The 18,818-nt window shown below is 36.9% G+C and overlaps 1 protein-coding gene and 1 pseudogene across 16 annotated transcripts in view; one reads left to right on the top strand and one right to left on the bottom strand.

Moving 5' to 3' along the window:
* FUBP1 (far upstream element binding protein 1) overlaps positions 1–18,818 on the top strand; it is a 36,748-nt gene that overhangs the window by 11,071 nt on the left and 6,859 nt on the right. For 9 of the 16 annotated variants that reach the window (XR_012512459.1, XR_012512458.1, XR_012512457.1 and 6 more), the window contains 14 exons: positions 397–449; positions 540–611; positions 740–797; positions 2,976–3,138; positions 3,239–3,337; positions 3,461–3,562; positions 4,012–4,114; positions 4,201–4,301; positions 4,596–4,737; positions 5,660–5,820; positions 9,214–9,365; positions 9,448–9,527; positions 13,097–13,225; positions 14,741–14,815. Coding sequence is in view for 11 of the 16 variants with exons in the window: in XM_010347294.3 (XP_010345596.1) it covers positions 397–449; positions 540–611; positions 740–797; positions 2,976–3,138; positions 3,239–3,337; positions 3,461–3,562; positions 4,012–4,114; positions 4,201–4,301; positions 4,596–4,737; positions 5,660–5,820; positions 9,214–9,365; positions 9,448–9,527; positions 13,097–13,225; positions 14,741–14,815 (1,490 nt within the window). In the remaining 5 variants the exon portion in view is untranslated. The remainder of the gene's footprint in view (positions 1–396; positions 450–539; positions 612–739; positions 798–2,975; positions 3,139–3,238; positions 3,338–3,460; positions 3,563–4,011; positions 4,115–4,200; positions 4,302–4,595; positions 4,738–5,659; positions 5,821–9,213; positions 9,366–9,447; positions 9,528–13,096; positions 13,226–14,740; positions 14,816–18,818) is intronic. The other 7 variants (XR_746042.3, XM_039474493.2, XM_010347302.3 and 4 more) reach the window with 1 other exon arrangement.
* LOC101029084 (nuclear nucleic acid-binding protein C1D pseudogene) lies at positions 6,443–6,974 on the bottom strand (annotated as a pseudogene).

Genomic DNA, 18,818 nt, shown 5'->3' with positions numbered 1-18,818 from the left:
ACACAGTTCATGTCACCCCCCCATGGGAAGGTGCCATAGAGTGATTATTTTTCTTTTGAGTGAAATAAATTTGTGATTTGGAAAGATAGGTGGAATTAGCCACGTTTTAGAACAGGGGTGAGTTAGAGTAACTGTTGAGATGACATTCCCCAAACTCGTCCAGCTCTTTATACAGTTCATGCCTTCAGACTGTTCCATTCATCATCCCTTCTTCACTTGATACGTCATCTTAAAATTATTAATGGCTCATATTTTCTGACTTAAGTGAGCCTAGAACCTTAGCTTAAGCCATTGGGAGACATTGGACTTCCATTTTTATTAATAGGTTGGTTACCTTTTATTTGTAAACAAATGATCTTTCACTGAAGGAAAATGGTACTTTCTGTTACTTCTTAGCAGGTCTGTAATGACAGAAGAATACAAAGTTCCAGATGGAATGGTTGGATTTAGTAAGTAACTTAATTTTTAAAGTTTTGAAAACATGATCAAAACATACTTTAGAATCTTTCAACCAAAAAAAAATTTTTTTTTTTAACTAGTAATTGGCAGAGGAGGTGAACAGATCTCACGAATACAACAGGAATCTGGATGCAAAATACAGATAGCTCCTGGTAATGTTATATTCTCTTGATATTTTCAAAGTGGCTGGAAAACTAGCATTCTTTTTTCGGTTTCTAGTAATAATAATGCTACCTTTAATTTTTGACCTAAAGTGTTTTTTTTTTGTTTTTAATTGTAGATAGTGGTGGACTTCCAGAAAGGTCCTGTATGCTAACTGGAACACCTGAATCTGTCCAGTAAGTTTGAAAGTCTTAAAAGTCAAAGTAAGAACAGGAGAACTCTAAATTTTGTCGCTGCTCTTCATTACTGCTTTATTTTACACTGTTGTCTTTTTGCCGCCTCCCCTCAAAGTTTTGAGGTTTATGCCTCATGCCTTTCTCAATTAGGGTTCATTATCTGAGTAATTAAACACACAAAATGGTGGAAACAACTTCATATCTATTCCAGTCTCTGCTTGAGCAAAGTCAGGTGTAACCTAGAGAAGAATGCACAGTCATGTTGACTTGTGACACCTAAAACTTATAGACATTAAACTCAAATGGACTGTTGTGTTGCCTGCATTTCCCTGGTTGATTGACTTTTCCACTCCTCTCCAAGGCTCTTTAATCCTACATCTCCCCACCTCCAAATCTTCAGCATCTAACCCCACCTCTCTCCGACGTAAGCTTATTTAGTTAGAAAAATAGAAGCAAATCATAGCCAGGCACGGTGGCTCATGCCTGTAATCCTAGCACTTTGGGAGGCTGAGGCAGGTGGATCACCTAAGGTCAGGAAGTTTAAGACCAGCCTGGCCAACACGGTGAAACACCGTCTCTACTGAAAAAAGGTGTGGTGGCACGCGGCCCAGCTACTCAGAAGGCTGAGGCAGGCAGAGTTTTTAGTGAATGGAGATACTGCCACTGCACTCCAGCCTGGGCAACGGAATGAGACTCCATCTCAAAAAAAAAAAAAAAAACGCAAATCATAAGAAGCTTTTGTTTTTTCCTACCACTGAAACTACCAGCCTTCATTTTTTTCTCAGTTCACGTAGTACTTAGATAATTGCTTTTCTTTGTGTTCATGTGCCTAAAGCCAGTGCTTTCTTATTACTGAAGGTCGGTGTGCCTGCAGTTGAAATTCCTTCTGCATTATTAGTTCCCCGCCTTTACTAAAGAGAGAGAAAGAGAGAGAGAGACTGACTCTGTGTGTGTGTGTGTGAGAGAGAGAGAGAGAGACTGTGTGTGTGTGTGTGTGTGTGTGTGTGTGTGAGAGAGACTGACTCTGTGTGCGTGTGTGTGTGCACGCGCGTGCTGAGACGGAGTCTCACTTTTGCCCAGGCGCTGGAGTGCAATGACACGATATCAGCTCACTGCAGCCTCTGCTTCCTGGGTTCAAGTAATTCTCGTGCCTCCGCCTCCCAAGTACCTGAGAGTACAGGCATGCACTACATTTGTTTTTTTGTTGTCTTTGTTTTGTTTTGTTTTAGTAGAGATGGGGTTTCACTATGTTGGCCAAGATGGTCTCTATCTCTTGAACTCATGATTCACCCCCCTCGGCCTACTAAAGTGCTGGCATTACAGACATGAGCCACTATACCTAGCCTGATTTTCTTTATAGCACATAACAAATAATGTGCTATTCATTTGACAAGTTATTTTTCCTTTTTTTGTTTTTTTTAATTATCAGCAAGTAGCCCCTGCATATTTTTACTTATTTAATGAAATGAAGCTACTCTTGTTTTTTTAAATCAGTGCTATTACCCCATTACCTAGAATAGCACTTGGCACATAGCTGATATCTAAATATTTGTTGAATGAATAATTGTAGCATATGAGTAAGCAAAGTAGTAGTTTAAAAATGTAAGTAAATCATTTAGATCTTGGAGGAATCAGTTTAATTCTGAGATAACTATAGCATTAGAATGTTCTTGGAAATTTTTGATTACTCTTAAAAATAAAAATTGTGTATCTAGAAAATTTTTCAGTTAAAGGTAAAAGCATTGTTGGCTCGGCACAGTGGCTTACACCTGTAATCCTAACACTTTGGGAGGCTGAGGCGGGTGGATCACAAGATCAGGAGTTCAAGACCAGCCTGACCAAGATGGTGAAACCCCATCTCTACTAAAATAGAAAAATAAGCTAGGCATGGTACCACGAATTTGTAGTCCCAGCTACTTGGGAGGCTGAGGCAGGAGAATCACTTGAAACCAGGAGGTGGAGGTTGCAGTGAGCCAAGATTATGCCACTGCACTCCAGCCTGGGTGACCCAGTGAGACTCCATCTCAAAAAAATTTTTTAAAGTAAAAGCATTGTTAAAGTTAGCATTAAGGCACCTAATCCAGAATTGGGATAGGAGTACTTGGTTATGTTGTTTTATATTTCTCTATTTGAATGAGCTTGGATATGCTACAACTTACTATTCAAATATGTTAACAGGTCAGCAAAACGGTTACTGGACCAGATTGTTGAAAAAGGAAGACCGGCTCCTGGCTTCCATCATGGTGATGGACCGGGAAATGCAGTTCAAGAAATCATGATTCCAGCTAGCAAGGCAGGATTAGTCATTGGAAAGGGGGGAGAAACTATTAAACAGCTTCAGGTATGGTTATGTTTGTAAAATGGTTATTTTTGGTCTGTTTTGATGACCATTTTCTTCCACTCCCTTTTGTTAATATATATTATTTCTATGATTATAACAGGAACGGGCTGGAGTTAAAATGGTTATGATCCAAGACGGGCCTCAGAACACTGGTGCTGACAAACCTCTTAGAATTACAGGAGACCCATATAAAGTTCAAGTAAACTTAACTTTATATTTTATAAAGAAGGAGTTGGGTTGAATGGGGTTGGGCAAAATATGCATGTGTAATTAAAATGTTTTGAGACACTCTTTCTAAATTGGCTAACTTTTTCTACTTTAGCAAGCCAAGGAAATGGTGTTAGAGTTAATTCGTGATCAAGGTGGTTTCAGAGAAGTTCGGAATGAGTATGGGTCAAGAATAGGAGGAAATGAAGGGATAGACGTAAGTAAAAAATACCCATTCAGAAATGGTTGTATGCTAATTCATAAATATAATAGTGCTTTCTATTTTGTGTTAAGTAGCTTTCTCTAACATTGTATCCTTTTATTTCTCCTTTGTACTTGAGAATACAGAATTCTATATTTCTTATTACCCTATTTGCTATAAATATAGCATTGTATGTACTTTTATGATTTGAGGCAGATTTTCTGGAAATGGCTATTTTTTTTTTTTTTTTTTTTTTTTTAAAGAGACAGTGTTTCACCATCTTGGTCAGGCTGGTCTTGAACTCCTAACCTTGTGATCTGCCCACCTTGACCTCCCAAAGTGCTGGGATTAGAGGCATGCGCCACCATGGCTGGCCTTGGAAATGACTTATTTTTTATCCCTCTTTTTTTAACTTTGAATTTTGAGAAACCAGCTGTCTTAACACTTAGTCTTTTTTACAAAAGGTCCCCATTCCGAGATTTGCTGTTGGCATTGTAATAGGAAGAAATGGAGAGATGATCAAAAAAATTCAAAATGATGCTGGTGTTCGAATTCAGTTTAAGCCAGGTGGGTACACATAATAATCTTGCAAGTGTTGCAGCAGTTAGTTTTGACATACATTTATTGTTTAATTTTGTTTCTTTGTTTCGAAGATGATGGGACAACACCTGATAGAATAGCACAAATAACAGGACCTCCAGACCGATGTCAACATGCTGCAGAAATTATTACAGATCTTCTTCGAAGTGTTCAGGTTTGATAGAAAGTTAACATTTTCAGTTTTTGCTTTCATGAAAAAGTATTTTTCTTCATCAAATCTGAAGTTTCCTCTATATCAGAGTCTACCTCATGATGCTTTAATAATGGAGAAAGTTTACATTGCTTTAAGGTAAAGATCTTGGAGCAGGAAGAAGTACTGCTTTAAGTGCTACCTTATTTACTCTTGTATTTTTACACACATTATTACTTATGATTATTTGGGCCAGTTCATCTCTAAAAGAAGCATTTCTGTGCTGATTTTCTTTCTTTCTTATCTTTCCCTCTATAGGCTGGTAATCCTGGTGGACCCGGACCTGGTGGTCGAGGAAGAGGTAGAGGTCAAGGCAACTGGAACATGGGACCACCTGGTGGACTACAGGAATTTAATTTTATTGTGCCAACTGGGAAAACTGGATTAATAATAGGAAAAGGCAATGTATTTTAAACTCTTAATAACACATTCATTTTTCTGGACACTTTCTGTTGCTGTTGTAAACAAGTGGCAATGCTTTTTCTCTGGCTGTATATTAGTAGAAAAGCTGTTTTTTTTTTTTGGACACCAAGTCTTACTCTATCACCAAGGCTGGAATGCAATGGTGCGATCTTGACTCACTGCAACCTCCACCTCCCGGATTCAAGCAGTTCTTTGCCTCAGCCTCCCAGGTAGCTGGGATTACAGACACCCGCCACCACACCCGGCTAATTTTTTGTATTTTTAGTACAGACTATCTTTAGTTTCACCATTTTGGCCAAGCTGGTCTTGAACTCTTAGCATCGTGATCCGCTGTCCTCAGCTTCTGAAAGTGCTGGGATTATAAGCATGAACCACCACACCTAGCCGAAAGCATTTTTATGTTCATGTGTAACAAGTAAAACATAGATGAAAGATATCATGTCTATTTATGAAAAGAGCAGGAATTTAATCTTACTAGCTTCTAGAGAAAGGGGACTGAGAGGCAATTATTGATGTAAGAAATGTCTTTTGACCCAAAAAGTGATTGGAATGTTTTTGTTTGTACATTTTTCTTGACTCATTTTTAAAATTCAAATGTTTATAATTGTATTAGTTTATGTTTACACTGCTTTTAAAAGCAGTTTATTCAGATATTTTGTGGTAATCACTTTAAGGCTTTGTATAAACATACTAAGTAAATGTATTTTAAGAGAAGCGTGAATTGCTTCCTAAAATTTAAAGTGTAGACTATTAAATGAAAAATCTTAATAGAATATTGTCAAGTAGAATACTGACCAAACCATATTTTTAATAGCCCATTTAATTGTGACCATTTTCTTCTAAATAGCTCCTAGTATATCCTCGAAACCTTTAGAGGAATTACTGTCTTTATATTTTAGGAGGTGAAACCATAAAAAGCATAAGCCAACAGTCTGGTGCAAGAATAGAACTTCAGAGAAATCCTCCACCAAATGCAGATCCTAACATGAAGTTATTTACAATCCGTGGCACTCCACAACAGATAGACTATGCTCGGCAACTCATAGAAGAAAAGATTGGTGTGAGTATGCTTTAAACTTTAACATTTTCAGCCTTTATTGAGAGAGTATAGTCATCATGCCAAAATTTTTCCATCAACATACAACCTTATTTCCCATCTAAAGTTAATGAGAATGTATTTTATTTTAAATGGGACATAGAGGCAACATGCCAAGAATTAAAGTACAACTATAAAGTTTTAGTTTCACACTCTGAATATCAACAAAGCAGTAATTCCTAAGATCATGAAAACATGATAAAGTAACTATACAGAAAACAATGAACGTTTAGGTCGTTTCATGCTTTCTTAATGTCATATAGTGAAAATAGATATACCTATCATTTCAGTCTACAGAAAGCGTACTTCATAAGGTCATTATTCATTTAAAATAGTAAAAATGTTTACGAAGAACGTTTTACTTAAATTTCACAGTTGCTTATAAAATGGTACTTGCAAGATTGACCTATATAAAGAAATAAGAATCTCATCAAAAGAGATGGTAAATTATAAATATAAAATATATCACAATGTTTAAATCCTCATAGTGCGAATCAGTAAAGATAACAATCTTTGGAAAGTATTCAGCTTTACAAATTTACTGTAAATATATGTATAAATTCAATAAGAAACATTTAAACCTTGCACTGCCACAGAATTATTTTGTGGAAACAAATGATGTACTTTTTGAATATGCGTACATCAAAATCAAAAAGTTAACTTTACGTTTTACGTTTTCCTTTACTGGCCACTTTTGATGCATTTTTCAGTTTTGGTTCCCAGAGAGCATTTTTTACAAATCTTAAAGTTGCACCTCTGTCCAGCTTGCCAGCCTTTTTCTTGTCTGTTATTTCCTTGACTCTGTTCATATATACTGATTCTTTCCAATTCCTGATTTACTGGATGTTCCGTAGGATTAACTCCTTGAGTTGCCAAATAAACCCAAAACACTGAATTTCATGTGTATGCAGAAACCAAATCCACTTTTGATTATTGAGGTGGGTCCAACTTCTGCAACAACTCATTTCTAGAAACAGACATCATGGTGTTCAGCATCTCATCCACAGCACCAATGGAATTCTCAAAGACTAACAAATACTCATGAATTTCTACTGGATAGTCTTCATTAATTTCTTCACCTGCCATTATGGCTGACTCACGGACTTCGACTCCAGTCTCCCGGCTAAACTTTTAGTTTATAGTGTAGACCCTTAGACTGTAGTTAATTAAATAAGACGTTTATTCAAATACATCAGAGGAATATGTGTAAGTATTAGTCTGCATTTGTAGATTTTTTGATACATATAGTACAACATGTAGATTTTTTAGCAATGAAAATAACATTATTAAATATGCAGTTACAGGTTTTGAGAACAACCTTACATTTGGGTGTGGATAGATAAGAGAGGGTAGTGTTACCTGCAGGAATGATGATATTGTTGGTGTAGGATTGTGGAACATACTTGAAGGAAATAGTTAATGGAATTCATTATTTATTAAGGTTTTACTATACTGAACCCCAGTGAAGCAAACAAGATAAATCAGATGTATCTCCGACTCTCCAGTAGAAATTCACAAATCCTAGCTTTTGGACTGGCTCATAAATTTTCTTTGGTTTACAGTGTAGACTATTTGGGTGCTTCTTACTCTTACACATAATTTATAGAGACAGACCTGACAAAATGTCTGGGATAGGGCCCAGCATCTAATTTTACATAGTTGTTTGGGTGATTCTGATGCACAGCCAAATGTGAAAATTTTTTCTCTATAAAAGTTTTCTGTTAGAACAAAAAAAGTATGAAAAGCTTTGACTGCTTTTTTGTAAATGAGGCAGATGGTATCTTACTGGGATTTTTAACACAAAGTGTACGGGAGCATCTTAAACTATTAATAATCAGAATTTTCTAGGAAAATTCTTTTTGATATTTGCCATGTTGTAAATGGGATGCAAAACAAGTTTGATACTGTTTCTGTCTACTTGGGAAGACAAAAATAGATGTACAAAAGACATGTAAGGAACATCTTACAAAATATACACAAAAGTTGTAAGTTCTTTTGTATGGACAGTTATTTTAATTGTTCAAAAAATGATGTGTTTATGGAATAATGATAGAGGTTGATGCCATGGCAAAGAGTGAATATGAATAGCACATCTTGGATTTTGATTAGCCTCACATGCATGGATCAGTATTTCTGTTGGATTCATGGAGAAACAAGATAGCTTGTTTTAGAGAAGCAATTTGGTATGGTTATTAAGAGCATGAATTCTGTAGGCAGGTTGCCTGGGTTTAAAATCATATGAATCATTTACTGGCTGTGTGACTTTGAAGTTTACTCATGCTTTTCTGTGCCTTGATTTACTTCTGTAAAATGAGGGTAATAGTATCTACTTCATAGAGTTGTAGGGATTAAATCAATGTTCATGTGTGTATCACTTAAAAGAATGGCACATAGCCCTAAAATTGTTGCTACTTTTTCAGTGTTATTTTTACTACTTGGAAAGAATAGGTCATGGATAATAAGTGAGAGATGACAGCAATTGAATATTTAAAGAGACAAGTTAATAAAAATAACTTTAAAGGTCGTGATGTTTAGTTTCCCTGTTTTGCTGTGAGAAACTGACAACGAAATGTAGTGTTAGCATTTTGTCCAACATGTCAACCGGTTGTATTTACTACTCGGAGCATTTTAGGACAGTTAAGCGTAATGTCTTTGCAAGTTGGCTTTACGAAACAGAAATCGATTAAGCATTATTAATTATGATGTGGCCTGCATGCATGATAAAGATATAAAATACCCTGATTTGTTGAATGAATTAAAAAGGGAATTTTTGTGCTATTAAAATTTATAATACCAGAAAAGCCAAAAAGGATATAAATTATAGATCTGAATGGGGTTCCAGTGACAGAAAGAGGTTGTGAGGTGGATTTCAGTTTGATAGTGAACCAGCTAGCTGTCACATTTATCAGTGAGGTGTTCAGAAGGCAATTGATACAAGACCCAAGCAGTTTGGGAATATATTGTCAAGATAGTTGTCTCATGTTAGGTGAGTAGATATAGAGAGAAGAGCTGAAGATAAGGACCTAATTTATGTGATTGAAATGAAAAAGAGATAGTAAAAGTAAGAATTATAAAAAGAAAAGGGAACTACTGCTGTTCACAAACAAGCTAAAGGAAATTTAATTGCTAATATGAATTTAAATTGTATTTAATTGCTACCGTTGATTTTAGTAAATTTTGCATGTCTCATTATTGTGGCAGATAAAATAGGTTTTGCAAAATGAATGAGGAAAGGAAGGAAAACCTAAAATTTGTTGCTTGTGAATATAAGAGGGTAGAAATGGATTATTATTTAGCCGTAGAGTTGTTTAACCACTACTGTGTTTTGCTGATTTTTCTGTCTTCCTTTTTCTGTAGGGCCCAGTAAATCCTCTAGGGCCACCTGTACCCCATGGGCCCCATGGTGTCCCAGGCCCCCATGGGCCTCCTGGGCCTCCAGGGCCTGGAACTCCAATGGGACCATACAATCCTGCACCTTATAATCCAGGACCACCAGGCCCAGCTCCTCAGTAAGTATTGGGTTTAGTTGTGGGTTTTTCCCCAAAGATTCTAGTTCATGGACTGTATTTTTATACTGATTTTTCTTTTCAGTGGTCCCCCAGCCCCATATGCTCCCCAGGGATGGGGAAATGCATATCCACACTGGCAGCAGCAGGCTCCTCCTGATCCAGGTACAAGATGCTTATCATTTGTGTGTTATCTGTATTATTTCCCACTCCTGTTACATTATTAAATTTTCTAGTAGTCTACATTTGTATGCATCACCTTCACTCACTTTACTCTTTCAACAGTGTTAGGCACTGCCGCCAACTCAGTGTATAGGACTGACATGTATATGATCTTTGCTTTTATGGAACTTCTTTCTGCTTGCATTTGACTTTCTTATGAGTTGATATAGCAGAATGTTAAAAGCTAAAAGCTACCAGAAAGAGTACAGTGCAATAGGTTTTAGAAACCAGTGATGTCAAATGTGTAGTGTATTAATTGTGGCATTATCTATGAAAAAATAGTTTTTACACTTAGAAAATTATGTGATAGAGGCCGGGCACTGAGGCTGAGGCTTGAGACCAGCCTAGGCAACATGGCAGGATTCATCTCTTAAAAAATTTGTTTTAAGTTAGCTGGGCAGGGTGGTACACACCTATACTTCCAGCTGCTCAGAAGGCTGAGATAGAAAGATTGTTTGAGCCTCGAAGTACTAGATTGTAGCGAGCTGTAGGTGCACCACTGCACTCCCCTGGACAATAGAATGGGACCCCATCTCTTTAAATATATGTATATATATGTTACAGTCTAACAGAGTGTTAAGTATTTGTGCATTAAACTTCCAAATTGTCAAGTAAGATAAACTGTCTGTTCTAGTACTCCTCATGTGACAGCTTCATGTGAGTAAAAATCAGGCCTGTGTTTAATAACTGCACACTAAAACCCAAATACATGTAATTATTTTCTATATTCGGATCTGGATTCTGCATATATATTACATCCTGTTCTGTTCTTGGATTTTTCCATACCCTGTAGTTTGCTTTCCATCTTGGTCAAAGAGTCATTCTTTGAAACCAATTAACATTTATTTATGATCCCTTTTTTCTCACCTGCTACCTACTTTTTAGGCCTCTTTCACTGGAGTAGTTTCAAAGAAGGTATATTCAATTATGGATTACTTTCTACACATATGTTCATCCCAAAAAAAAAACTTGAAGGAATTAATGTCAAGGAAATTGCCTGATTGTTTACTTCATAGGAAGGGTGCTGTTTGGAATATGATGTCATGGCAGTTACCAAATAACCACAACTTCCATTAATTCAGGGAACGACTTGAGTTGTGCTAGGAAATGAGTATGCAAAGTTGGGGTTGTGTTCTATAGCAAAAGAATGCACTCCCGGCATAAACAACACTTAGGATAGAATGGTTCACAGGGTACGGAATATAATAATTTTTGGAGAATGAAGGGGCTCTTCTTTCCCTGATGTCAGCTAATTGGGATAGTATAAGTAAGCTAGTAATGAGATTCAAGAGTTTGAGTAGGTTAAGGGGAAGATTTATATTGGGTAACTTGGATCTGCCAGGATTGTGTCTTGAGCACTATTGGATAGGTAGCATGATTGAGGAAAAAATAATGGGAATAAGAAGTGGAAGTGGCCTTTGTATCGCAAGTTGAGTTTCCCACTGGGAGTAGTAGTGAAGTCACCACTGTAGAAGCTGGTCAGTGAATGTGGTTGCAGCATGGTCTTTGGGTAAGAAGTAACCCATTTAACTAAAACCAGCTGGCTGGCCCAGCTCAGATTTATCAAAGGATTACTGGGTATCTGCGGTAGGTATTGCTTGCATTAGAATAATGTAATGTTTTAATATTACCTGAACTAAAACTTTAAAAAAAAAAAAAGGGTCTTAAGGATTTGTGTATAGTGGTCAAGAATTTAGACTTAAGAGTCAAATGGACCTAGATCAGTCCTAGTCCTACAGTTTGCTAATTGTGAGAATGTCAAGCAAGTTTTTGAACTCCTCTAAGCTTTGTTTTCTTATCTATAAGGTGATAAATGAATCTTGGGTTGAGTGAATATTTAGTAAATTCTTACTACATACTAGTTAGTCATAACTGAGACTGGTTTTTTTGTGTGGTTTACACATTTGGGAGTAGAAATAACACTTCCTAAAGTCAGTTTTATCTCAAATTCTTTATCCAGGCATTGCATCAAGTGAAATGCCTAGATTTCTTGATTAATATACAGATAATGACCAGGTGCTGGGGCTCACACTTAATGTTGCTGTAATCCCAGCACTTTGGGAGGGTGAGGTGGGTGGATCACTTGAGGTCAGGAGTTGGAGACCAGCCTAGCCAACATAGTGAAACCCTGTCTCTACTAAAAATACAAAAATTAGCTGGGTGTGGTGGCAGTTACCTGTGATCCCAGCTACTTAGGAGGCTGAGGCAGAGAATTGATTGAGCCCAGGAGGTGGAGATTGCAGTGTGCTGAGTTCGCACCACTGCTCTCCAGCCTGGGTGAGAGTGAGACTCTGTCATAAATATATAAACATATATACAATATAGCTACCTAAATATATATATATTTAATGACACTTGAGATATGTAAATATTCAACATAGGAAAGCAGTACATTGGGCAATTGAGAAAAGCTTGGAGGGTGTCCTAATAACACCTTGTAATTATATTACCTTGTAATTTTCTTTTTCTAGAAATGCTTGCTCCTTTTTCTCAAACTTGACTAACCTTTGTTAAGCAGCTGAGAATTGCTACTATTCAGAATGAAGACATGATAGAAAATTGAAAAGTTCTGATTGTATGGTATTCCTAGTATAAAGGACAGAATCAAGTTATTTCTGGTTTCTAGAATATTGAGACATCTCAAACTGTTCATAAATCAGTTTGAGATAAGTGGGAGATAAGTGAGGGTCAGTCCAGTGTAGAGGAGATACAGCATAGCTGAAAGCCTAGACATGGACATAGTGATTTCTGAAAAGTGCATACTCACTGTGTTGTGGCTGGAGCTTGGGTGTTGAAGAGATATGACAAGGAGAGATGAGGGTGAAATTGAAAGGATAAGCTAAGGGGTTCAGACTGTTAAAGATGCTGGATGATAGGCTATACTTAAGCTTTGACTATCCTGAAGATTCTAGAGAATGAAGAATTTCAAGTAAGATAATATCAGGTTGATAACATTCAATGTGAAATAGGATGAAATGTGGCTAATACTTTTTTTTTTAAGATTTTTGTATTTTCATTGAAAATAAGGACAAAGTTCATTATTCTAAAATAATTGTTTCTTTCTCATACAGGTTAGCCCCTAGAAATGTTTTTCTTTAGTCATCTGCCATATAGAGCTGTTTGTGCTTGAGGCGAAACCAACCAGTTTAGAAAAAAACAAGGGCACAGGATGGTTTGAGACAGAGCGTTGGATTTGGAGCCAAAAGACCTTTATTCACATCGCAGTTATGCTGCTCAGTAGTTTTTTTTAACCTAGGAAAGTCACTTGATCTTTGAGCGTTGGTTTTCTTTATTAAAAGCTGATGGTGACAACAAAAATAATAGAAAAATTTAAAGTTTTAATTTACTTTTTTAAATGTTCTAGTTAATTTTGGGGACTGTATATTTGCCAGAGAGCTGGGTGTTTGTGTGTGTGTGTGTGTGTGTGTGTGTGTGTGTGTGTGTGTGAGTGAGAGAGAGAGAGAATTGCAGACTTCACAAGCAAATCTTGAACTTTCATTTATTTATTTTAGCTAAGGCAGGAACGGATCCAAATTCAGCAGCTTGGGCTGCTTATTATGCTCACTATTACCAACAGCAAGCACAGCCACCACCAGCAGCCCCTGCAGGTGCACCAACTACAACTCAAACTAATGGACAAGGTAACTAAAGAACTTACTATATGTGAAAGTCAAAACTTGTGTTTGGAATTATGTATGAAGTAGATCACTGTATAATACGTAAAATTTCTAACATTTAATTATAATTGAAGCAGACTTTTCCTTTTTTAAATTGTTGCTTGGAAGTAATTTCAGACTTTACAGCCAGGCGTGGTGGCTCACGCCTATAATCCCAGCACTTTGGGAGGCAGAGGTGGGTGGATCACAAGGTCAGGAGATTGAGACCATCCTGACTAACACAGTGAAACCTTGTCTTTATTAAAAATACAAAAAAATTATCCAGGCATGGTGGCACATGCCTGTAGTCCCAGCTACTTGGGCGAATCAGTTGAACCCGGAAGGTTGAGGTTGTGGTGAGCCAAGATCCTGCTGTTGCACACCAGCCTGGGCAACAACAGTGAAACACCGTCTCAAAAAAAAAAAATTTCAGTCTTTCATAAAAGTTGTAAGAACAATTCCAGGAGCACCCAGACAGCCCAGCTGTTAATGTTTTATCCCCTTGTTTACTCTGTTACCATCTATATCATATATCTGTGTCTGTGTGTATTTATTTAAATTATCCATTACAATTAGTTCTGAAGTAAACTAATTATATCCAATATAATCTGAAAGAAATTGATTTAAGACTAAACTGTAGACATGATGCCCTGTTGGGTACTTCTTCAAAAATATATAACCATCATACAGACCTCCAAATCAGTAAATCAATTTGATATATTCTTTGCATCATTGTGGATTTCTGGTTTTTGTAATGGGTTATATTTTTAAAGTACTTATAATTTTGATAATCAGATTATCCTGAATTGTCCAGTCAGGGAGTATATTCAGGGTGCTGCCTATATCCTTTTGAAATACCTGTCTTTCTTGTAAGCACTTTACTGTCTGGCACAGTAAGATTGTGATTTTTTGCTTTCTGGGCTCCAGCCCTTGAGACAGCCATTGCTTCGAGGAGCTCTAATTCCTTTTAGTAGAATATGGTGGTTCAAAACAAGACTGAGTATGCTCGTTGCTACTGAGGTGTCATTGCTTCTAGCTTCTTTCAACAGAGCTAGGAAATGTATTTACATACATGCATACTCACATATACAAACCAAAAAATACATAAACATTGATAACTGTATATATTTTTTAAAACTACGTTCATATCACCACATCCATTTCAGCATTTTGGGGTTTTCAAGCCTTTTCCTTTTTTGTAATTAGAAATGGTGAGAAACCTGGCATCCTCAATGTATTTCCTTATTTGATAAGACATGTTCAGCATAACCAGTCGTCCAGATAGTTTGGTTTTCTTCTCTGTCCACCACTTCTATACCCCCAGTACGTTCTATCTTTGGCACCAGTAACAATGCCACTACCACAGAGTACCTCCTTCTTACCCTCACTGTCACATTGCAGGCATCTGCCAGCTCCTACACCCAAGGATCAGAAGGAAATGCCTAAAATTGCCTTTTAAAAACTTTAATTCCATTCTTTTTTTTGTTTTGCTTGAACAAGGAGATCAGCAGAATCCAGCCCCAGCTGGACAGGTTGATTATACTAAGGCTTGGGAAGAATACTACAAGAAAATGGGTATGTTTTATACATTTCTTGAAAATACATAATTAGGTTGAAACACTTAGCAAATATATATTAGAACTTTGGAGATTTGTTAAAAGCATATTTGTATTACCTTAGATGACTTTCATCCATTTATTAACTTTTAAAACCTTCAGGAAGAGAATAATTGAATAAAATCACTGGACTTATAGACATATCAAGACAGTTGCAAATGATAGTTTTAAATTTGTGGTTACATAGCAAGGAAGTCTTTTTATTTCTAATTGCATTTCTCAACCAGTTATTAATTGAAACTAGAAATTTCCTCAGTGGCGCATACACTATTGGACATTACAATACTTTTGACAATGACAGTTATATATATTATTAGTCTAAATCGCATAAGGTTGGATTTTAGTGTGTCAAGCAAAAATTGATTGTGTCTTATACCATTATTTTTGCTGCAAAATAAGCAGGTAAGAATTAACCTGCATTGGTGGAAAGTAAATTACTTAACATTTGCATGTTCTTTCAGCAACTATATAGCACATACCGAGCATAATGATAGATGCTGAGACTACAATTATGGGCATATTGGCTAAGAGTACTGCCCTTTCAGGTATTAAATGCTGATGGGGGGATATGTTAAGTAATATGCAAACTACAAACTGCTGTGAAGGAAGAGAACTGTATCTTCACTGATATTTCACATATACAGATTAGAAACCATACAAAACTGAGTTACAAACTACTAAGTGATGGAACCAGAATTTGGCTTCCAAGAGGGTCTGCTTCCCAAGCTTGTCTCCCAGATTTGTCTGTTTAGGGACCATTTGGAACCTGATACTTTATTTCTGGACAGATCACTATGTTTCAGCTGCTTTTGCTCTTAGTCATTTAAAATTATCACATATTACAGCTAGATGACACAAATGAAAGCTAAATTGGTGAAGTTGCCTATCCTTCACTAGCAGAAAAAGAATCTATAGTTTAGGTAGAGTTTTGTCATCAGATAATGGTCTTCTTCTGATTCTCAATGTAAATTGTAAATTTCAATGTTTTCTTTGCCAAAGAATATTTCTTATTCTCCGCAGAAAGAAAAATTTCTAGAAGGGTGATGATTTTAATCTTCTAGGTGTAAAATTACATATACCTGGTGATAGCAATGTTCTGCATAACTGGTTTCTTTTTTTTTTTTTTTTTTTTTTTTTTTTGAGACGGAGTTTCGCTCTTGTTACCCAGGCTGGAGTGCAATGGCGCGATCTTGGCTCACCGCAACCTTTGCCTCCTGGGTTCAGGCAATTCTCCTGCCTCAGCCTCCTGAGTAGCTGGGATTACAGGCACGCGCCACCATGCCCAGCTGATTTTTTGTATTTTTAGTAGAGACGGGGTTTCACCATGTCGACCAGGATGGTCTCGATCTCTCGACCTCGTGATCCACCTGCCTCGGCCTCCCAAAGTGCTGAGATTACAGGCTTGAGCCACCGCGCCCGGCTAACTGGTTTCTTTTTAAAGAAAGAAAAAAATGTTTTTCCTCTTAGAATGGCTTTTTAGGAGAATCATGTTCCTTCTATTTCTGAGGCTGTAACAGATTAATTTATGTTCTTGTGACCTAGCTTGGGCGGATCTGTAGTAGCTAAAATTCTGCAAAAAGAAAATTTTAATTTAAAAACAGCATACTCTGGTTAAGGTTGGTTACATAATTTATTTTCTGAACTGGGATCCTTTTTAGAATGAATAGGGATGCTGACCTCTAATCAACTTAACTTTAATGAAATAACATCACCATTTTAAAAGACTTTGGCATGAGCCATGTGCAGTGGCGCCAGCTGCTTGGGAGGCTAACGATGGAAGGATCCCTTGAGCCCAGGAGATTGAAGCCAACCTTGGCAGCGTAGTGAAACCTGGTCACATGTTGAGGTTAAAAATCATTAGCTTCAACTTCTGTTTTCTCAATGGGTAATGGTGCCTAGATATATCCCTAGTTATTATTAAGTAGGTAGAAACAAAGGTCTGTTAATGGATTTAGTTAATTACTGAGGAATGAGTTTGGATTCTGTGCTTTTTTTAACCTTATTGATTATTTGTAATATGGCCATTAATATGTTTACTGTTTAGTCTTCTTACCTTTTACTTGCTAAAACTGAGTAGGTGTGTTGAATTCTAATTTTTATTGTTAAGGGAAGACATTTCACCTTGTCTTTATTTTTTTACCATTTCCCTGCCAGTTAGAGATACTGTGCTAGATGGTTTTGAATCCTTTATGGGGAAATGTGACATAGAAATAACTTAATTAAATATTGCTGGGGCCGGGCGCAGTGGCTTAAGCCTGTAATCCCAGCACTTTGGGAGGCCGAGGCGGGTGGATCACGAGGTCGAGAGATCGAGACCATCCTGGTCAACATGGTGAAACCCCATCTCTACTAAAAATACAAAAAAAAAAAAAAAATTAGCTGGGCATGGTGGTGCGTGCCTGTAATCCCAGCTACTCAGAAGGCTGAGGCAGGAGAATTGCCTGAACCCAGGAGGCGGAGGTTGCGGTGAGCCGAGATCGCGCCATTACACTTCAGCCTGGGTAACAAGAGCGAAACTCCATCTCAAAAATAAATAAATAAAATAAAAATAAAAAACTATTGAAAACAGATGTGGGTTAAGTTTTCCAAAATTAGTTTTATTTTTTAAAACAATTCTAAATTCCCCAGGATAGCACCAAACCAAGAAATTTTTTTTTTGTTTTCCACACGGAGTCTCTCCATCACCCAGGCTGGAGTGCAGTGGCACAATCTCAGCTTGCTGCGGTGTCTGCCTTGCAGGTTCAAATAATTTTCTTGCCTCAGCCTCCCAAGTAGAGAAAATCTTGATAAGATTTCAGAGTTTAAAAAGGGAGTTATAAGGAATGGCAGCAATCTAGAGATGAGTACTCGTTTTTGAAGCTGGAAAAGAGGGAATTTTTATAAGAGACCCTTAAGAGAACAAACAGGGTTTCAAAGCAGAAAGGAGTAATTCTTGTTTGGAGGAGAAGTAAAGACATTTGGGGAAAGTTTGATTTAAGGAAGGCCCTTATGATAAGGACTGATGTGGTAGACTCTGAACCCTTAAGAATCTGGTACCTTAAGCCTAAAAGAGGGTAGAGTGAGGATTTTGGGAAAGGCGCAGGTGTATAGGAAGACAGCTGAGTGTGAAAGTCTATTCAAGCAAGGCTGGCTCTTGGGCTCTAATAGAATTTTACAAGCTAACTCTAGAGAAAGTTTTTTCTTTTGGATGAAAGAAATTTAAGGTTAAACTTTATACATTATAATTATAAAACTGTAATAAATATTAGATAATGTTCAGCTGAAGTATAGATTGAACTATCTGGCATCAAACAGTAACTAAGGCATGATCGCATCACTACCACTATGTTCCAGCCTGGGTGACAGAGCAAGACCCTGTCTCAAAACAAAAACAAAATGTCTAGTAACTAAAGAGAGGAATAAGGGGAGCAAGGAAAGGAAGTACATGCTTGAAGGAGCAGAGAAAGAGTTCTTTCTCTACTTCAGCTGGGCAAAATAAATCACATTTGCCCTTTATATTGAAAGAGTGAAATAAGCTTTTTTTGAACATCTTTTAAGATTGGAGTTTGAAATATTGACAACTTATCTACCAAGTATTTGGTTTTTCCCCTAAAGTCTAAAGTATTTCTAAAATATTTACTATTAACTTTCCACAGGGATACAAGAGTTTGCAGGGGCTATAGTTTTTTAAGGGAACATTGATGAATTTTCTTGATGCATATGCCTGTTTCTGCCATCTAAAATTGTTAATTTGCCTCTAAAATGAGTAACTCTTACAATGGGATTTAAAACCTGAAGAGAATTGCTACCTTAATCAGGTTTGGTTTCAAGTGTGCAGCTTGTAAGAGACGATGTATGGTTTTACTGCTATTGTTACACTGGGGTATTTGGCAGTTTCTAAAATATTGAAACCTGTTTCAGATTTGCTTGAATTAAGAGTTATTTATAGAAACCAGGAAAATAAGAGAATTTTTAATAGCATA

Source organism: Saimiri boliviensis, chromosome 11 (genome assembly GCF_048565385.1).
Source record: "Saimiri boliviensis isolate mSaiBol1 chromosome 11, mSaiBol1.pri, whole genome shotgun sequence".
Classification (NCBI taxonomy): Eukaryota; Metazoa; Chordata; class Mammalia; order Primates; family Cebidae; genus Saimiri; species Saimiri boliviensis.
The sequence above is the reverse complement of the archived record's forward strand: the minus strand, read 5'-3'. Positions and strand labels throughout refer to the sequence as shown.